Source organism: Nelumbo lutea, chromosome 8, assembly GCF_056320005.1.
Source record: "Nelumbo lutea isolate HS-2025 chromosome 8, American lotus-T2T, whole genome shotgun sequence".
Classification (NCBI taxonomy): Eukaryota; Viridiplantae; Streptophyta; class Magnoliopsida; order Proteales; family Nelumbonaceae; genus Nelumbo; species Nelumbo lutea.
The window spans coordinates 49,081,289-49,098,709 of record NC_142691.1 but is presented as its reverse complement, the minus strand read 5'-3'; the positions used below and the strand labels follow the sequence as shown (position 1 = coordinate 49,098,709).

The 17,421-nt window shown below is 41.1% G+C and overlaps 1 protein-coding gene across 1 annotated transcript; it reads right to left on the bottom strand.

The window, feature by feature from the left end:
- Window positions 1-7,401: 7,401 nt before the first annotated feature.
- LOC148844073 (uncharacterized) lies at window positions 7,402-8,325 on the bottom strand. Its single transcript, XM_088959489.1, has one exon. The coding sequence runs from the start codon at window positions 8,323-8,325 to the stop codon at window positions 7,402-7,404; it is 924 nt and encodes a 307-aa protein (XP_088815615.1).
- Window positions 8,326-17,421: the final 9,096 nt, after the last annotated feature.

Here is a 17,421-nt window from a genome sequence, read left to right as displayed (position 1 = left end):
TCTGAGAAATTCTTGCTAAAGCCCACAACCCACTACCAAGCTACAACCCCTCACCATTCAGACACATGGCCTTCTCATTTTTCTAGAAAGCTTGACACGTGGCATTTTCTGAGAAGTTGTTGTTAAAGCCCACAATCCACTACCACCATTTTCAATGCATTCCTAAAAAATGCAGAAAATGCAAAAGTGGTTATCCACAACCACTTCTACCTACAATCTATCAATCTCATTTTATCATTAACCCTCTACTTATCATAACAAAAGAAAACTATTCATATTCTAATAATTATATTGAAAAGCTATATTTTGAAATAAATATTAATAAATATAAATTTAACATTATTGATTTCATAATGTAAATATAACATTACTGATTTTTGTACTTAGTACGGGGTCATTCACTAGTATATTTTAAAACAGAGCCCTTAGAGTAGAGAGCTTCTCCCACATACAAGTGACATGTTATTTTCTTGCAAAAAGCATTCAAAGTAATTATCCCATTCTCAAACAAAACTTTTCTTCCTGAGACCTATCTATCCACTCTCAAAAAAAGTAAGAGTAGTTACTTGATTCTATGAAAAAAGTGCTAACTTTAAACACAACTACCTAAAAAAAATTTATCCACTCCAAGCTAATTTTAGACATATGGGTACTTAAAAAAAGTATCCACTTCAGAGGATCAAGTTAGTCCTTGTAATTCAATTTCCAAATTCAAATATATAAAAAGTCACTATAAAGACTTCTAAATTACAAAGTAAACCTAAATTATTTATTTAAATTACATATAAAATCAAATTAGATATAATTATTAATAACTATATAAATTATGAATTTCAAATAAAATGATATTATGACTAAAAAAGGTATACATATGTATTCTCTAATCACACTTCAATACAAACATGTGTCTCACTAATCATAGACCATTTCAATTGATCATCCAGCCTATACCAGACCAAATTGTCTAATCACCATTGATGGAGTGCTAGCTCGTGACCAGTCAGCGCCAGATCAGTCTTAGGGAGGAATTCCTATGCTAGATATCCATCGTTGGATGAGGGGCATCGAAGACTTCTACTTAGTATCAGAGATTGTTATTTTACTTATTCTACAATTTGTCCTTAGACACGTTATAAATACTTCTTATGTTTTAAGTTTTAGGAACAACAATAATATTTTCTTTATCAATCCATTCTACTGTCCTATCAAAGTCATACATTGAGTATCCTTCGTGAGTGAGGTCGGTCTCTCGACCAACATTCGACAGGAGGGTTTGCTTGTGCAACCATCGCTTTTCAAGCAACTCACGCTGCGCCAGGTGGTATTAGAGCGGGAGTTTGCCCAATCAGATGGCCAACCAAGATGGTAGCAGTCACAACCAACCCTGTGATGGAGATCAGGGGTTACAAGCAATTGAACATTGAGCAACAGTTGGCAGAGATCGCTGGACAACAACGGACTGTGTTGCGAGAGGATGCTCCAAGGAATGGGAATAATGCATTGAATCAAGCTGGAGAAGACAACCACGGTAGGCCGATCATTGATCCTATACCTCAGTTACCCAGGAACCCTATTATTGATGATGATAGCGATGATGAGCTAGAGTTCGGCATTGCTCCAGTTAATCCCGGGGATGGTAGGACTGATAGGAATTGGCGGTATCATGGCAATTTTAATCGACACCGGTATAATGACGAGTTTAAACTAAAAGTGGATATCCCTACTTTTAGTGGAGAGCTGGATATAGAAGGTCTTCTAGATTGGATTACCGAGGTAGATCGTTTCTTTGAGTACATGGAGATCCCAGAAGAAAGAAGGGTGAAACTAGTAGCTTTTCGATTGAAGGGAGGAGCATCTGTCTGGTGGGAACGAATGAGGGAGACTCGGATTAGAGAAGGAAGAGGTCCAGTTCAAACATGGAGACGCATGAAACAATTAATAAGAGGTAGGTTTTTGCCTCCTGATTACCAACAATACATGTTTGAATCATATCAAAGATATGCGCATGGAATGAGGAGTGTGAATGAGTACACCTCAGAGTTTCTGAGACTGGCCGAGAGGAACCAACTGTCAGAAAGTGACAATCAACAAGCAACTCGTTATTTGAGTGGTTTGAGGCCCGCTATTCGAGACAAGATTGGAGTCTAGATGGTTATGAGTGTACAGGAAACAAGGAACTTAGCTTTGAAAGTTGAGTTGATGTCTCAAGAGAGGACCTGGGCTGATAAGGGCAAGCCAACTCAAGGGGTGCAACCCCCCAACCCGCCTAATGTAGCTAACACCAATAAGGCTGCAATGGGAAGAAGCACTAGAGGTAACACTTCAAACCCTCCTAAAAACATTAATCCTTATGCAAGACCTGCTCCTTTTAAGTGTTTCAAGTGTAATGAGGTTGGACATAGGTCTAGTGATTGTCCTACAAGGAAAGCAGTTAACATGGTAGAAAGGGAGGAGGAAGAAGTTTGTGGGGATGAAGTGTATTGTGGGCCCAATGGAGAGGACGAAGGAGATGTTTATGAACACGAAGAGTACATATGTGTTGTAAGGAAGCTTATGTTCTCTCAAAAAAATGGGGATGACACACAATGACACCAGTTGTTTCGCACCAGGTGTACGGTGCAAGGACAACTGTTTGAATTGATTATTGATAGTGGCATCCAGGAGAACATTATTGGCAGAGATGTGGTGAAGAAGTTGCAACTAAGTCCTAAGAAACACCCGGACCCTTACACGATTGGTTGGATCAAGGAAGTTGGTGGTGTACATGTGGAGGAACGCTGCAAGGTTCCATTCTCTATTGGTAAGTATACTGATGAGGCTTATTGTGATATTGTGGATATGGATGCTTGCCATATTTTGCTTGGTAGGCCTTGGCAATTTGATGTAGATGCTAAACACTTGGGTAGGAAGAACACATACCAGCTTGAGAAAGAGGGTGTGCGCTATACATTGTTGCGTATGGCAGAAAAGAACCAAACCAAAGCTTCCAAAGTGGAGGGGAGGAACTTTCTTACCATAACGCATCACCACTCTGAGTTTGTAAGGGAGTGTAAAGATACCCGCGAGGTCCACTTACTGGTTATAAAAGGGGAGAGTGTGAGTGAGCCACTAGGAGTGAACAAAATTCCAGTGGAAGTGCAAGGATTGCTCGACGAGTTTCATGATGTAGTTCCTGAAGATTTACCTAATGAGCTACCACCCATGTGAGACATTCAACACCACATTGATTTTATTCCTGGTGCTAGCCTACCTAATCTGCCACACTCTAGGATGAGTCCTAAGGAGAATGAGATCTTACGGGAGAAGGTAGAGAAGTTGTTGAAAAAAGGGCACATCCAAGTTAGCATGAGTCCTTGTGCGGTGCCGGCATTATTGACACCGCAGAAAGATGGGAGTTGGAGGATGTGTGTTGACAGCAGAGCAATCAACAAAATCACTATTGGCTACAAGTTTCTCATTCCTAGGCTAGATGACATGCTTGATCAACTTGATGGGGCTGTGGTCTTTACCAAGATTGATCTCAGAAGTTGTTATCATCAGATTAGAATCCATTCCGGAGACAAATGGAAGACAACTTTCAAGACAAGGGATGGATTGTTTGAATGGTTAATCATGCCTTTTGGACTAACCAATGCACCAAGCACCTTCATGAGATTGATGAATCAGGTACTACATCCTTTCATTGGTAAATTTGTTATGGTGTATTTTGATGATATTTTCATTTATAGTAAATCTATTGATGAGCACATGAGACATATCCAAGGGGTATTGAGTGCGCTGAGAGAAAATAAACTATATGCTAATTTGAAAAAATTTACTTTTATGAGTGATAGTTTATTGTTCTTGGGTTTCATTATAAGTATGGGATTAAAGTAGATGAGGAGAAAGTGCGAACCATTAGAGTGTGGCCAACTCCAAAGAATGTGAGTGGTGTGAGGCGTTTCCATGGGCTAGCAACTTTCTACAGGTGGTTTATTAGACACTTTAGTAGTATAGTAGCTCCTATTAATGAGTGTTTGAAGAAAGGTAAGTTCCAGTGGGGAGAGGAACAAGAGCAAAGTTTTGCTTTAATAAAGGAGAAGTTATGTACCGCTCTTGTCTTAGCTCTGTCAAGCTTTGACAAGTTATTTGAGGTTGAGTGTGATGCTAGTGGAGTGGGTATAGGGGTTGTATTATCACAAGAGAAGAGACAAATCACTTTCTTTAGTGAGAAGCTATGTGAGGCTAGAAAGAAGTGGTCTACTTGTGATAAAGAGTTTTATGTTGTTGTGAAGGCATTGAAGACATGGGAACACTATTTGATTGCTAAAGAGCTTGTCCTTTACACCGATCATCAAGCCCTTAAGTATCTAAGTAATCAAAAACAATTGAGGAGTGATCTACATGCTAGGTGGCCTGTTTTTGTTGATAAATTCCCATACAAGATTGTGTATAAGACGGGACAGCAGAATATGGTGGCAGATGCTTTGAGTAGACGTGTGGCCCTAATTAAGACCCTTAGCATTGAGATTGTGGGTTTTGAGTGTTTGAGAGATCTGTACGCTCAAGATGAAGACTTCAAGTAGGTTTGGGAGAAGTGCATGCATGGCCAGGCAACCATCAGGTGACTTTTACGTGCATGATGGGTTTCCTATGAAGGGAGACCAATTGTGTATTTCATGCACATCCCTTCACGAGAAAGTCATTAGGGATTTGCATGGTGGTGGCTTAGCAGGACACCTTGGGAGGGACAAGACGATTGAGGCTGTCAAGTGGTGTTACTACTGACCTAAGCTGAGGAGAGATGTGGCTACTATCATGAGTAGGTGTTATATATGTCAGACAGATAAGGGACAGGCTCAGAATATTGGTCTTTACATGCCTTTACTAGTTCCTACTACTATCTGGGAAGATTTTTCGATGGATTTCGTGTTGGGTTTGCCAAAAACTCCATAAAACATGGACTCCGTGTTCGTGGTTGTTGGCAGGTTTTCCAAGATGGCACACTTCCTTCCATGTAAGAAGACTGCGGATGCAACAGCAACAACCAAACTATTCTTTAGGGAGGTTGTTTGTTTGCATGGAGGGAGGTTGTTCGTTTGCATGGGGTGCCTAAGACCATTACATCAGACAGAGATACAAGGTTCTTGAGTCACTTCTAGATTACTTTGTGGAAGTTATTTGACTCGTCTTTGAATTTCAATAGTACAGCTCATCCAAAGACTGATGGATAGACAGAAGTGGTGAATCAAACTCTGGGTAACCTGATTCGTAGTATTTGCAGAAAGAGGCCGAAGTAGTGGGACTTTGCTGTAGCTCAAGCAGAGTTTGCCTACAACAATGCAGTTCATAGCTCTACAAGTAGATCACCATTTTCTATTGTTTATATTAAAGTACCTAACCATGCTTTGGATTTGGTGAAGCTACCCAAGGTACTAGGTCTTAGTACTACAGCTGAGCAGTTGGCAGGTCAGATTCAGTCAGTACAAGAGGAAGTAGAGCAAAAACTTCAAAGAGCCAATGAGAAGTATAAACTGGCAGCTGACAAGCATCGAAAGTACAAGGTGTTCGAAGTCGGTGATGAAGTCATGGTGTTCTTAAGGAAGGAGCGCATACCTGTTGGGAAGCATAGCAAGCTAAATCCTAGGAAGTATGGCCCGTACAAGATTATTTAGAAGATCAATGACAATGCTTACGTAGTGTACTTGCCAAATCATATGGGTAATTCCAAAATGTTTAATGTTGCTGATCTTCATCGTTATTTGCCTGAGGTGATGCTTGCATATCCTGATCATGACTCGAGGTCGAGTCCTTTCCAAGTGGAGGTGAATGATGGAGTGCCAGCTCATGACCAATCGGCGCCAGATCCGTCTTAGGGAGGAATTCCTATGCTAGATATCCATTGTCGGATGAGGGGCATCGAAGACTTCTACTTAGTATCGAAGATTGTTATTTTACTTATTCTACAATTTGTCCTTAGACACGTTATAAATACTTCTTTTGTTTTAAGTTTTAGGAACAACAATAATATTTTCTTTATCAATTCATTCTATTGTATTATCGAAGTCGTACGTTGAGTATCCTTCATGAGTGAGGTCGGTCTCTCGACCAACATTCGGTCGGAGGGTTTGCTCGTGCAACCATCGTTGTTCGAGCAACTCACGCTGCGCCAACCATTGACCTAGAGAGCACTAGAATGGATCCTATGAGATGCAAAGAACAGTTTTTCCTGTGAATGAGAATAAAACTTGCATTGTATAAGAAAAAAGGAAAATATTATAAAAAATACAATAGTATTATAGATAAAAATAAAATGTGAATGTGTGTGAGCATTAGGTGTATCGCAGGGATAACTCTTGTCTATCAATAATGTATGGTTACTCACATGGCTGCTAGACTATCAAAAAATGAGGGCCTATAGTCTGGCCATCGGAGGGTTAAGTACAGTCCTCGATAATGGTTGGAAGGGGATCAATTAGGAGGAAAAGGAAAAGTATCATGATAAGGAAATAGGGGTGGTGGTAAAGTTTAGATCATCTTTATTTATTTTAATTTTAGTATAAAATTATTCAAGAACAAATGGCAAAACAGGATTCATGTAGTTGACCCCATCAGCTTGCATGATCGTAATCGTCATTGATGATAGAAAAGAGCCCATAAGCTTGGATGATGATGATGAATCATCGTCATTGAAGATGGAAAAAGACCTCTCTCTTCAGAACCAAACCAGGCCAACTCTTAGACATGGACTTTGGGCCTTGTCTCACCCCAATCTTAGATGGAAGACCGACTTTCCTGACATAAGCCCAGCTAGAAGCTAAACCCAATATGCCGTCGGCGAGGCTCATGCTTCTGTCATTCTGTAATCTGGATGTAGGCTCGAGAATTTTTCAATTGGGCCTAAGAAGTTTGGTCGAGTTTAAAAGTTCCCCTACTCACCTTTTGCAATTCCATATTTCATTTGGTTTTCATAGTCTCATTTAGATAGAATTAAAGAAACGGGATTAAAAGAGCAGAATACAAATGAAACTACTGGTGGCAACAACAATAAGGTGTGATAAGTGGAATTTTGGTAAATCTAAGAAAAGAGTAGGGAAAGGAAGGATAACTTTGCAAACCTTGTATTGGTATCCCTATCTTTCCCTTCCTTTCCCTACCTTTTCCTTCAAACCAAACATAGCCTAAAGGATTACTATTCTAATAAACATTTTTAGTCATCAAGAGAACCAATACCCAATTGTAGATAAATAAAGATAAGAACGCCAATTAATTGATTCAATGTCAACTTCATTTTGTATAGAACTGAAATATATATGTACATTTGAATTGATGTATAATCAGTGTACAAACCCCCTACAAAATTGTTGTTGCCCATATCGGGTTTGAGTGATCAAATCAAAATTGTGAATTGGAGAATCCTCTTTATTGGGTAAGGATGTTGAGTAAAGAAACTCTGCTCTGGATCAGGCGCCTGAAAAGGAAGTCCAATCCCTCTTCGAGGCTTTCAAGGCTAACCTCCAGATCATTCAACCTCTTTTGTGCCAGTTTTGAACTCTCAACCTCAGCGTCTTTGCTTGGATTGCAGCAAGACAAGGCGAAAAGTGCAATATCAACAGATTCCACCTCATTCATGCTCACATCTGCTTGGTTGTCACAAGCCACTACTCCCCTCTGCATCAACTTTGACATGAAACTCCATCTACCGACCTTTGGCTTTGACTCCGGCGTGGACAAGAACGACAATAGAGCCCGGAAGACAGAAATTGCAACACTGCTGACTTCTCTTAAGACTCTAACCACAACTGTTGAGTCATGATCATGATCTAAGAGAGGATAGGATATATATTTCTCTTCCAGTCGTTTCAATGTTTTAAGGCAGCTGTTGGCATCCTTCTTCACCCTTTTCTTAAAGGAAGTGTATGAGGAAACCATGCTACCCAACACCTCCTCTTCAAATTTTCTTCTACGAAGGGCTGACTGAAGATCTTTTACATTTTCCTTCATCTGCAACAAGATGTCCCTTGCAGTCCCACCTATATCCAGCAATGTGACTGATCCTTCGATCAACTCATCTACCCAACCCTCTGGTTGATGGTGGACCTGGGTCTGCTGTGTTTGTGGCATCTGAAGAAAATTCTCTACACATTTGTACAACTCAACAAGACCCAACAAAGCAACACAGATTGATTCTGCCTTCAATGGGGATCCTGGTACTGTCGACAACTCTAAGGCTCTAAGCCTGCTAAGCTCTTCTTCAATACTAGTAGCAGTAGGATGAGAATTTGAGGGCATGCTAATGGAGCGAACATGATAACGATTCTCATGAATTGCACTAGAATCTGCCATCTTTTTCTGCTTTCACTGCAACTGACTGCTTGGATGTTCTTTCGATCGAGATCGAGAGAGAGTGAGAGAGAGGGACTCTTTAGATTGGAGGAAGGATAGTTCTCTACAGACCCTTTGATAGATCTTATTTATAGAAACACATACAAGGACAATAAGAGAGGGACCAGGAGAATCATTCTGTCTTGGAATATCATCATGTATACATAACAATCGACCATGTGATATCAGTCTGGTTGCTCCAATGTTCAGCGACATTTTTGGCTTACAAATTAATTCTCAAGTCCCACTTAAACTTATTTTATTTCATTCATTCATGTGCCTATGTGATGAATGCTTCTGCATGATCCTTATGTATATGGTCGCTTATTCATTATTTACAGGTATACCATCCCCTTGTCTCCCAACACACCTCCATTCCACTACTTTATTGTTCTTGCTGTTAGAACCTAATTCCTATTTTCTAACCTAATAAAATGTAAAGAATTATTTCCATATTTGTCTCAAGAGAAAGGATCATCAACCCACAAACCATAATAAACAAATTAACCAATTCTGGCCAGATATGATCATAGGGAACATGATGTAGAAATTTTGAGATGGATGGGGATCTCAGGATCATGGGTGAGTTTTATCGTGCAACTCTGGCATGTCTGCAGCCTGTCTTGCTCCAGTTGGTCATTGGCCAAAACACAGAATTATATTCTGTTAATTGATACATTAACAGAATTATGTTCGAGTTTTGCTTAACAATAATCTATGTTCAAGTAAGCAACTACAATAATCATTCGATAGGTTAGTCGTTACATAGGCTAATGCTAAAAGTCTCTATTTTGTGGTTTCAGCTTAGTCAATTTCTCTCTGACCAAATCCTATTTCCATTGCTACCCGATCATTCTTTTAAGGTATGTATATCAACCAAATGACTTTTTTTCGAGAGAGAAAGAAGCCAACCAAATTCTCTCTCTCTCTCTCGCTCAGTCGTCTCTCTCTTTCTCTCGCTCTCTCTCTCTCAATAAGTTGCCTCTCTCACACTCGCACTCGTGCTCTCTCTATCGCTATAGTGATTTGCAATGGAAGTGGAGGGGAGCGAAGTCCCCAATAGTATTAAACTCTTATGCCAAAGGAATCATATATGAAATTGATATTACACGTCACTTGGACGCACAATAGGTGAGTATCGCATATCACATTGGGCTGATATTGCAGATTGAAGTGGCCTGATTTCACAAATATATATATATATATATATATATATATATATATATATATATATATATATAAGATAAAAAGGGGAGGTAAGGGGTCCTCTCACCACAAAGCTTACATTTGCCTTCTCTTATTCACTATTCCTGCACATGTGCATATTTTTTTCTAATGAAATCATTAAAAATATATAAAGGCAAAATTAAAATCCTCATGGGATTTCATTTTCTCTTGTAAAATCCATAGTTACTGTCTAATAACGCCATTCTTCTCTCTCACCTTAATAGTCAATGTTTATAATATCTCCCTTCTCCATTAAATCCTTCTTTTCCTCTTAAATCACTTTTAATCCCTTTTGGTTCTATCTAATAAAGTAGGGGTATCAATTAGATGGACTAAGTTAGGCTAAGGGTCAACTTAAATATGAACCCTAGATTTGATCCAAACTAATGTCAAAATCCAAATTTTCCTACCAATACATGGGGTGAACCAATTTTCTTCTTATATAATTTAGAGTCCAAATAAAGAAATCATTTCTCCTTTTTATCGATTATTAGGTTTATTTCTATTATTTTATTAATTTAATGTAAATTTGTTTCACAAATTCTTTTGGTTAAACAATAAAAAGCACTTAACACAAGCCTGCCTTTGGTTATCTTCGTCACTTCAATTTTGATTTTTTTTTTTCAATTTGATTATTAATCTCATATTAAACACATTTTTTAATATGAGATTAAAAAAGGAAAAAAAAGGAAAAAAAAACTATTGTTTATATTATTTTATATGTAAAGAATTAGAAATATATACAAATTTTGGTGAACTATTGTTACTTCATTTTTTCCCTTTAAAATATATTTTTTTAAAAAGCTGTCCATGCATCGCACAGTTAGTATCTTACAAACAAAGACATCTGTATCTTGGGGACCAAATAAGAGGGCAAGAGAGGCTGTGAAAAGTAGGGGAGATATAATGGTAAGTGTATTGGCTTATAAGGTTTTGGTGTGGCTATAATTACTGTAATTGTAAATCTCCATTATTTAATAGTGGCTATTATCCTTGCGTGCTCTGTTTTTGCCTTTTCTTTATGCTTTATCATCATATTATTCCTGGGTTTGTAAGAACCTTAACAATAATGAACTTACGCCACTAAGGAATAGACCTACTTCTATGCTAAGATCATTATCCAATGTTATCTTCAGTGTTGGAAAGGGTGTAGACTAGATAAAGTCCCAGTCTTTGGCATTTTTCTTACACAAGATGGAAGCTCTTGGATATGAATTCGCTTTCTCATGCTTTCTAACCCATGATTTTACCATTACACTATGTAATGGAGTAAACCAGCTGCTTCTAAACCGTTTAGTTCAAACTTACATCAAGGTTTTTAAAATTGAATCGAACAATGAACCAGTCAGGGGTTCGGTTCTTAGGTTGAACAGTCCAATCATTCGAACCAAATAGATGGCCCATTTTGATAAAAAAAATTAAAAAATAAAAAATAAATAAATAACAGCCAAACCGTTGGATGGTTTGAATGGTTCAACTGCCCGAGTCAGCAGTTTACTGATTAAATCAACGGTTTTTGGCAAAATAACGATTCTAAAGTAAAACAGAACCGGTCCCAGTTTTTTCTGATTCGACCGTCCGGTCCGGTTCGGTTTTAAAAACCATGACTTAAATTGTTGATGCATTTATATGTATTATATCATTTGAGCCCTATGTGCCCATAGTAAAATAAGATATATTTGTGTAGTAACCTGTCCTTTATAAAGGCACTACAAAAAAAAGTTCATACTTCATTGCAAATTCCTACATGGAAATTTATAAATTGTGCAATGAAATGGTAATGCTAACAGGATTATCATAACGAAAGAAATTCTAAAATACAGAAACACATTTTTAGGACCAATAACTTGAAGGAAATCCACCTTTATCTTTAAGCGTTGCACCCCATGAGTAAATTATCAAAGCATTCAGTTTGTAAGCATTCATTCCACAAACAATAGCTTATCGGTCTGAACAAGCAACTAGCCATTCCCCGTCTCTGGAGAACCAAGAAGTTCCGCAACCTTCAACGGCAGTAGATCCAGTGCAGTTCCGAGCCATGTAGGAAAAGGTTGATAAAATCTTCGAACTCATGCAAACACTAGGGTCTACCGTGACACCCAATCAGGCGGTCCCCCCTCACGCCCCGGCACGCACGAAGGACGATCCTCAGACCGAGGACCCCAAAACGCATCGGTCAGACATAAGGGGAGAGCAGTCCAAGCATATGAGGCAAGACACGACCCAAAGGCCCACCGCCACTACCTATTCTTGAGGACGGGACTACCATAACCAGACATACTAGTCAACGCGCATCCCAGCCAAAGAAAGGCTTGGCAAAAGGATGTCGCCCTTCGTAGTTTCAATCACTGAGTCAAGCTCGGTCAAGGATCACCCTGCACAACCCAAAGGGAGGCCATACACATTGTAGTCCCAAACAATAGAGATGTCGAAATTAAAGAGCTCTGACAATGTCTAGAAGAGTTAGAGCGCACCTCCACCCATAAGAGTGCAATTCCCACCGTAAACCAATCTGTGCAGGCCACCGCGCATATCACCATAGTGGACGAGGTACCCCTTGTCGGATGGTAAGCCCCCCAATTCGACAAATACGACGGGAACTCCAACCCTTTCGACCATGTCGCGACACTCAAAACCCAGATGATGCTACATGCTGCATCAGAGGGATTGATGTGCAAAGCCCTTGTAACCACGCTGCAAGGCCCAACCTTAGCATGGTACTCCTCCCTGCCGCCGAGGTCTATAGCGTCATGGGCCCAATTGGAGAACCAGTTCTTGGCACAGTTCATGACTAGTCAGAAGCATTGGAAAACCTCGGCCATCCTTATGCAAGTCCGACAGAGGAAGACGGAGTCCCTTAGAGATTACCTAGCGAGGTTCAACAAAGAAGCACGTCAAGTCAGGGACTTGAATCAATCAGTTGCGGTGATGGCCAGACAACACAGACTCCACCCTTCCCCATTCAACTTCTCCATCTCCAAGAATCCTCCTCAAACGTTGTTCATGCTAATGATCCACATGCAGAAGTATATCAACGCTCAAGAGGCCCAGGCATAGCTCAGAGATGAGGGTGAGAAGCCCAATAGAAAAAGGAGAGAGAATGACAAACGAAAGTTCAAGAGGTCGGACAAAGACCACAAGAGGCAAGATCGCTGGATTGACCATAGCCCTCACACCCCTCCGCCGAACTATCGGAACTTCACGCCACTTAATGTTCCGCAATCTAAAGTTTTGATGCAAATCCGCGACCGCAACTATGTCAGGTGGCCTGAGAAGATGAAGACGCAAAGTAACAAGAGGAACCGAGACAAATATTGCGAGTTCCACAAGGACCACAGCCACGATACAGAGAACTGTTTTGACCTGCGCAACCATATTGAAGATCTAATTAGGCACGGTTGTCGCAATGGCTTCATAGACAGAACGAAAAAGTCAGCCCAAGAGAAAAGGAGAGCAGATGAAGCTCCGGAGGAGAAAGCAGTTCAGGACGGAAAAGATATGCTTGGCTATGCGAGATCGATGACCAAGGTCATGGGAGAAGGTGCGGCACATCTATTACCTTCACTAACGATGACCTCCGAGGAATCCAGACATTGCACGGCGACACCTTGGTCGTCATAGCCAAAGTGGCCAACTTCGAGCTAAGGTGGATCCTAATCAACACAGGGAGTTCTGTCGACGTACTGTTAGAAGATGCGTTCGAAAAGCTCGGCATTACCAGAGAACGGCTTACACCAGTTAGCACTCCCTTGATGGGATTTTTGAGAGAGTCCCTCTAGCCCACTGGGAGTGAAAGAATGGCAGGATCCATCTAATGGATGCCATAAAGGTTGCGGAATGGGTGGGCGAATTTCAAAAATTTTCCTACTTTCTCCCAACTGGGAATCATATTCCCTCAATTTATAATACAATATTCAAGGATCCTACTTGAACCATAATCAAACCAGATCTGTACCAAAAGACAAATGGGAGGAATATACCTGATCCGGAGAAACACTATCTCCCAAAGTTGGTGTTCACGCCCAAAGAATGCTCCAAGATCCGTTCCTGCTGAAGATGACACAGCAGTGGATGGAAAAAACCAGCAGGGTGCGTCCTACACACAGGATCCTTCGCAAATATCCTCTGGAAGCACTAAACACTGAATCTATTTCAGTCTTTCTTCCAAGACTGATGTCAAAAACAGATTTCTTGACTTTCTTTTCTGCAAAGATCTAATCTTGCAAAGGAGATGGCGGCGGCAGGAGGAGAACTCTAAAGGTGAAAAGGGTGAACTGCCTTTTTTCTTTTTCTGGAGTATGAGATCTGATCTCAATTCGCAGGAACCTTTCTTGCGATTTTTCTTGATTCGAAAACTGTTGTATTTCTCTCCTTTTTTGTTAGGGTTTCTCCTCCTTTCTTCTTGATTAAGAATCCTCCTAATTAGGAGTTATCCCAATCCAAATCAGTATTTGGATAGGGGATAATCTTAATCCTATCTGCAGATAAAGTTAGCTTACTCCTGATCTTATCAGGAGGTTACCAGATTCAAATCTAATTTGAATTTGGTCTCCAAGAGTGGATATGGCTAAAGGCCCAATCCTTTTACTAACATTAATCTCAGATTCACACCAAAGATGGGTGATCATATCAGCCCACCTCGAAATGGGCTTCTGGCCCACTAAGTGTTCAATGTCTAATTACTTTCCAATCTGCTGCCCAATTGGGCTTCTTTGTGTGGCGTGGGACCCAAGCATTGATCTACACACCAGCCACATGGGTTCGACCCAGCCTTTAATACAAGGCCCAGCCGAATTCACTGAAAAACTCAATGAACCCCTTGAGTCCATCATATGGACCCTATGGGCCCAACACTTACATTAAGTGGTCCCTGGGCCAAGCCATCTTATAAAAACCCAGGGATTGTGGGCAGGTGCAAGATTAGCCCATCAGGTATTATCTTCAATGGTCTTACACTTAACTTCTCAGCCCTTAATGATCAAGCACTGCCCGACAAGAGAGGGCCTCTCCCTCGGCTGCAAGGAACAGTGCCGCACTCTCCTCTCACATGGATCCCGGGAATTAAAACCATTTGCAAACAATTTGAAACCGTACATATATATATAAATATATTAATTTTGCAAAACAAATTTCCAACGATTGAAATCAGCTACCGGCAGTTTGGTTTCCATCAGAGAGAGTGCATTCCCGATCATTACCCTTTGTCCGACAAAGTGGCTGATTATGTCACTATGATCACCCACTCAGATGAATTCTCAAACTGCCCCAACATACCCAGGTTTTGATCCCCGCTAAGGATCTCACTGATTGGCATATCAAAGGCAGCCTGATCCAACACCTAGTGAAGTGTCATAATCGAGTCTAGGGGTCAGGTGTAACTTTCCAGTTTTGCCCATCTATATCCAAGGTCCAGGGCAATACTAGAAATCTGGTCCGGTTCAAGGATTCAAATAATCCCATACTGCATGTGCCTCGGGTCTTACCCTGGTAGCTGAGACAGGCCATCCCAACACTTGGTGGCACACCAGTATCAGCCTTGGCAGGATAAATCTCCCCAGACTTATCCAACGGCTGTGAACATTTAAAACTAACACGAGTCTCTATAAATGTCTAGTTTTAGGGTTTTGCACAGAATTAAACCAAACAACATGAATCAAAAATGCACTTTATTTATTTCCACTAAATAACAAAAGTACATCAAATCAGATTGAAGCTAAGGGCATACATAAACTGTCTAACAGCTCCCACTTGCACTTAGGTCCGATCTGGTACAAGCCGGAGTCCCATACTTTCCACGTGTTTCTCAAACACCTTCTGTGTCAGTGGCTTAGTCAATGGGTCTGCCACATTATCCGCTGATGCTACCTTTTGAATCAGGACGTCCCCTTTACCAACGATCTCCCGCAGTACATGGTACTATCTCTCGATGTGCTTTGACTTTGAGTGAGCCCGAGGCTCTTTAGCCTGGGCGATCACTCCATTGTTGTCACACAACAACGGGATGGGTGATGTGCTGGATGGAATCGCTCCCAATTCGTGTATGAACTTCTTCATCCACACGGCTTCCTTGGCAGCTTCACTTGCGGCAATGTACTCGGCCTCGGTTGTGGACTCTGCAGTGGACCCCTGTTTGCTGCTTTTCCAGCAAACAGCACACGATCCTATCATGAAAACATACCCAGATATACACTTTCTATCATCTGGATCTGACTGGAAATCGGCATCGGTATACCCTAGAACTTGCAGTGAACTACCATCGAATACCAGACAAAACTCTTTTGTCCTCCGAAAGTATTTGAGTATGTTCTTCACAGCAGTCCAATGCTCCTGCCCTGGGTTTGCCTGGAATCTGCTTACCACACTCACCGCCTGAGCAATGTCAGGGCGAGTGCACAGCATGGCATACATGATGCTCCCTACGGCTGAGGCATAGGGAACGTCTCTCATGCTCTCAATCTCCTCAGAAGTCTTGGGAGACATCTTCTTGGAGAGAGTGACTCCGTGCCTGAAAGGAACGTTTCCTTTCTTGGAGTTCTCCATGCTGTACCTCTTGACAATTTTGTCAATATAAGTAGCCTGGGATAATCCAATTATCCGCTTCGATCTATCTCTATAGAGTCGAAGACCCAGTATGTATGAAGCTTCTCCAAGATCTTTCATGGAGAACTGCTGTGATAGCCATACCTTGACCGAAGTCAACATTCCTACATCATTCCCAATGAGTAGGATATCGTCCACGTACAACACCAAAAGGGTGATCTTATCCCCACTGGACTTCCTGTAAACACAGGGCTCATCCGGATTCTGCTCAAAGTCAAACGTTTTGACTGCAGAATCAAAACGGATGTTCCAACTCCTAGAAGCTTGCTTAAGTCCATATATGGATCTATTAAGTTTACATACCATGTGTTCCTAACCAGCAGCAATGAAGCCTTGCGGCTGCTGCATGTACATATCTTCACTAAGATCTCCATTCAGGAACGCGGTTTTGACATCCATTTGCCAAATCTCGTAGTCATGGTACGCTGCTACAGCTATCAGGATCCTAATGGATTTAAGCATGGCCACGGGCGAAAAGGTTTCCTCATAGTCGATACCTTCTTTCTGAGTATACCCTTTTGCCACCAAACGAGCTTTAAAGGTCTCAATCCTGCCATCGGGGCCCTTCTTCCTCTTGTAGATCCATTTGCAACCAATTGCTTTTACCCCGGAGGGCGGATCCACTAGAGTCCAGACTCCATTGGTCTCCATTGAGTCCATTTCAATTCTCATGGCCTCCACCCACTTCTGGGAGTCTATGTCTAACATAGCTTCCGCGTAAGTCACGGGATCCTCTTCACTAGTCAAGGTTTCCACTAGGTAACTATCCTGGTCATAACCATATCAGACTGGTGGTTTGGATACCCGGGTGGTTCTTCTAGGTTGGTCATTACCTAGAATTTGTGGGACATCTCCCACTGCTCCTGAGCTCTCCTCATCAAGAACTATTTCCTGACGATGGATGTCCAGGATGTAATCAGATTCTAAGAATTGGGCGTTTCGACTGCAGAACACTTTCTGCTCACTCGGGTCATAGAATAGATAACCCACCGAATCCATTGGGTAGCCTATAAACAGGCAATGGCTGGTTTTAGATTCCAACTTGTCCGCACTTGTTCTTTTAACGTGTGCAAGACAACCCCAAATCTTCAAGTGTCTTACACTTGGCTTCCTTCCAGTCCAAAGTTCATATGGAGTTTTCGGAACTAATTTGGTTGGAACCTGATTCAGCACGTAGATAGCAGTCTCTAATGCGTATCCCCAAAAGGATGTGGGTAATTGTGAGCGTAC

Coding starts and splice junctions, on each gene's coding strand:
- LOC148844073 (XM_088959489.1), bottom strand. CDS start 8,325: ATGGCAGATTCTAGTGCAATTCATGAGAATCGTTATCATGTTCGCTCC.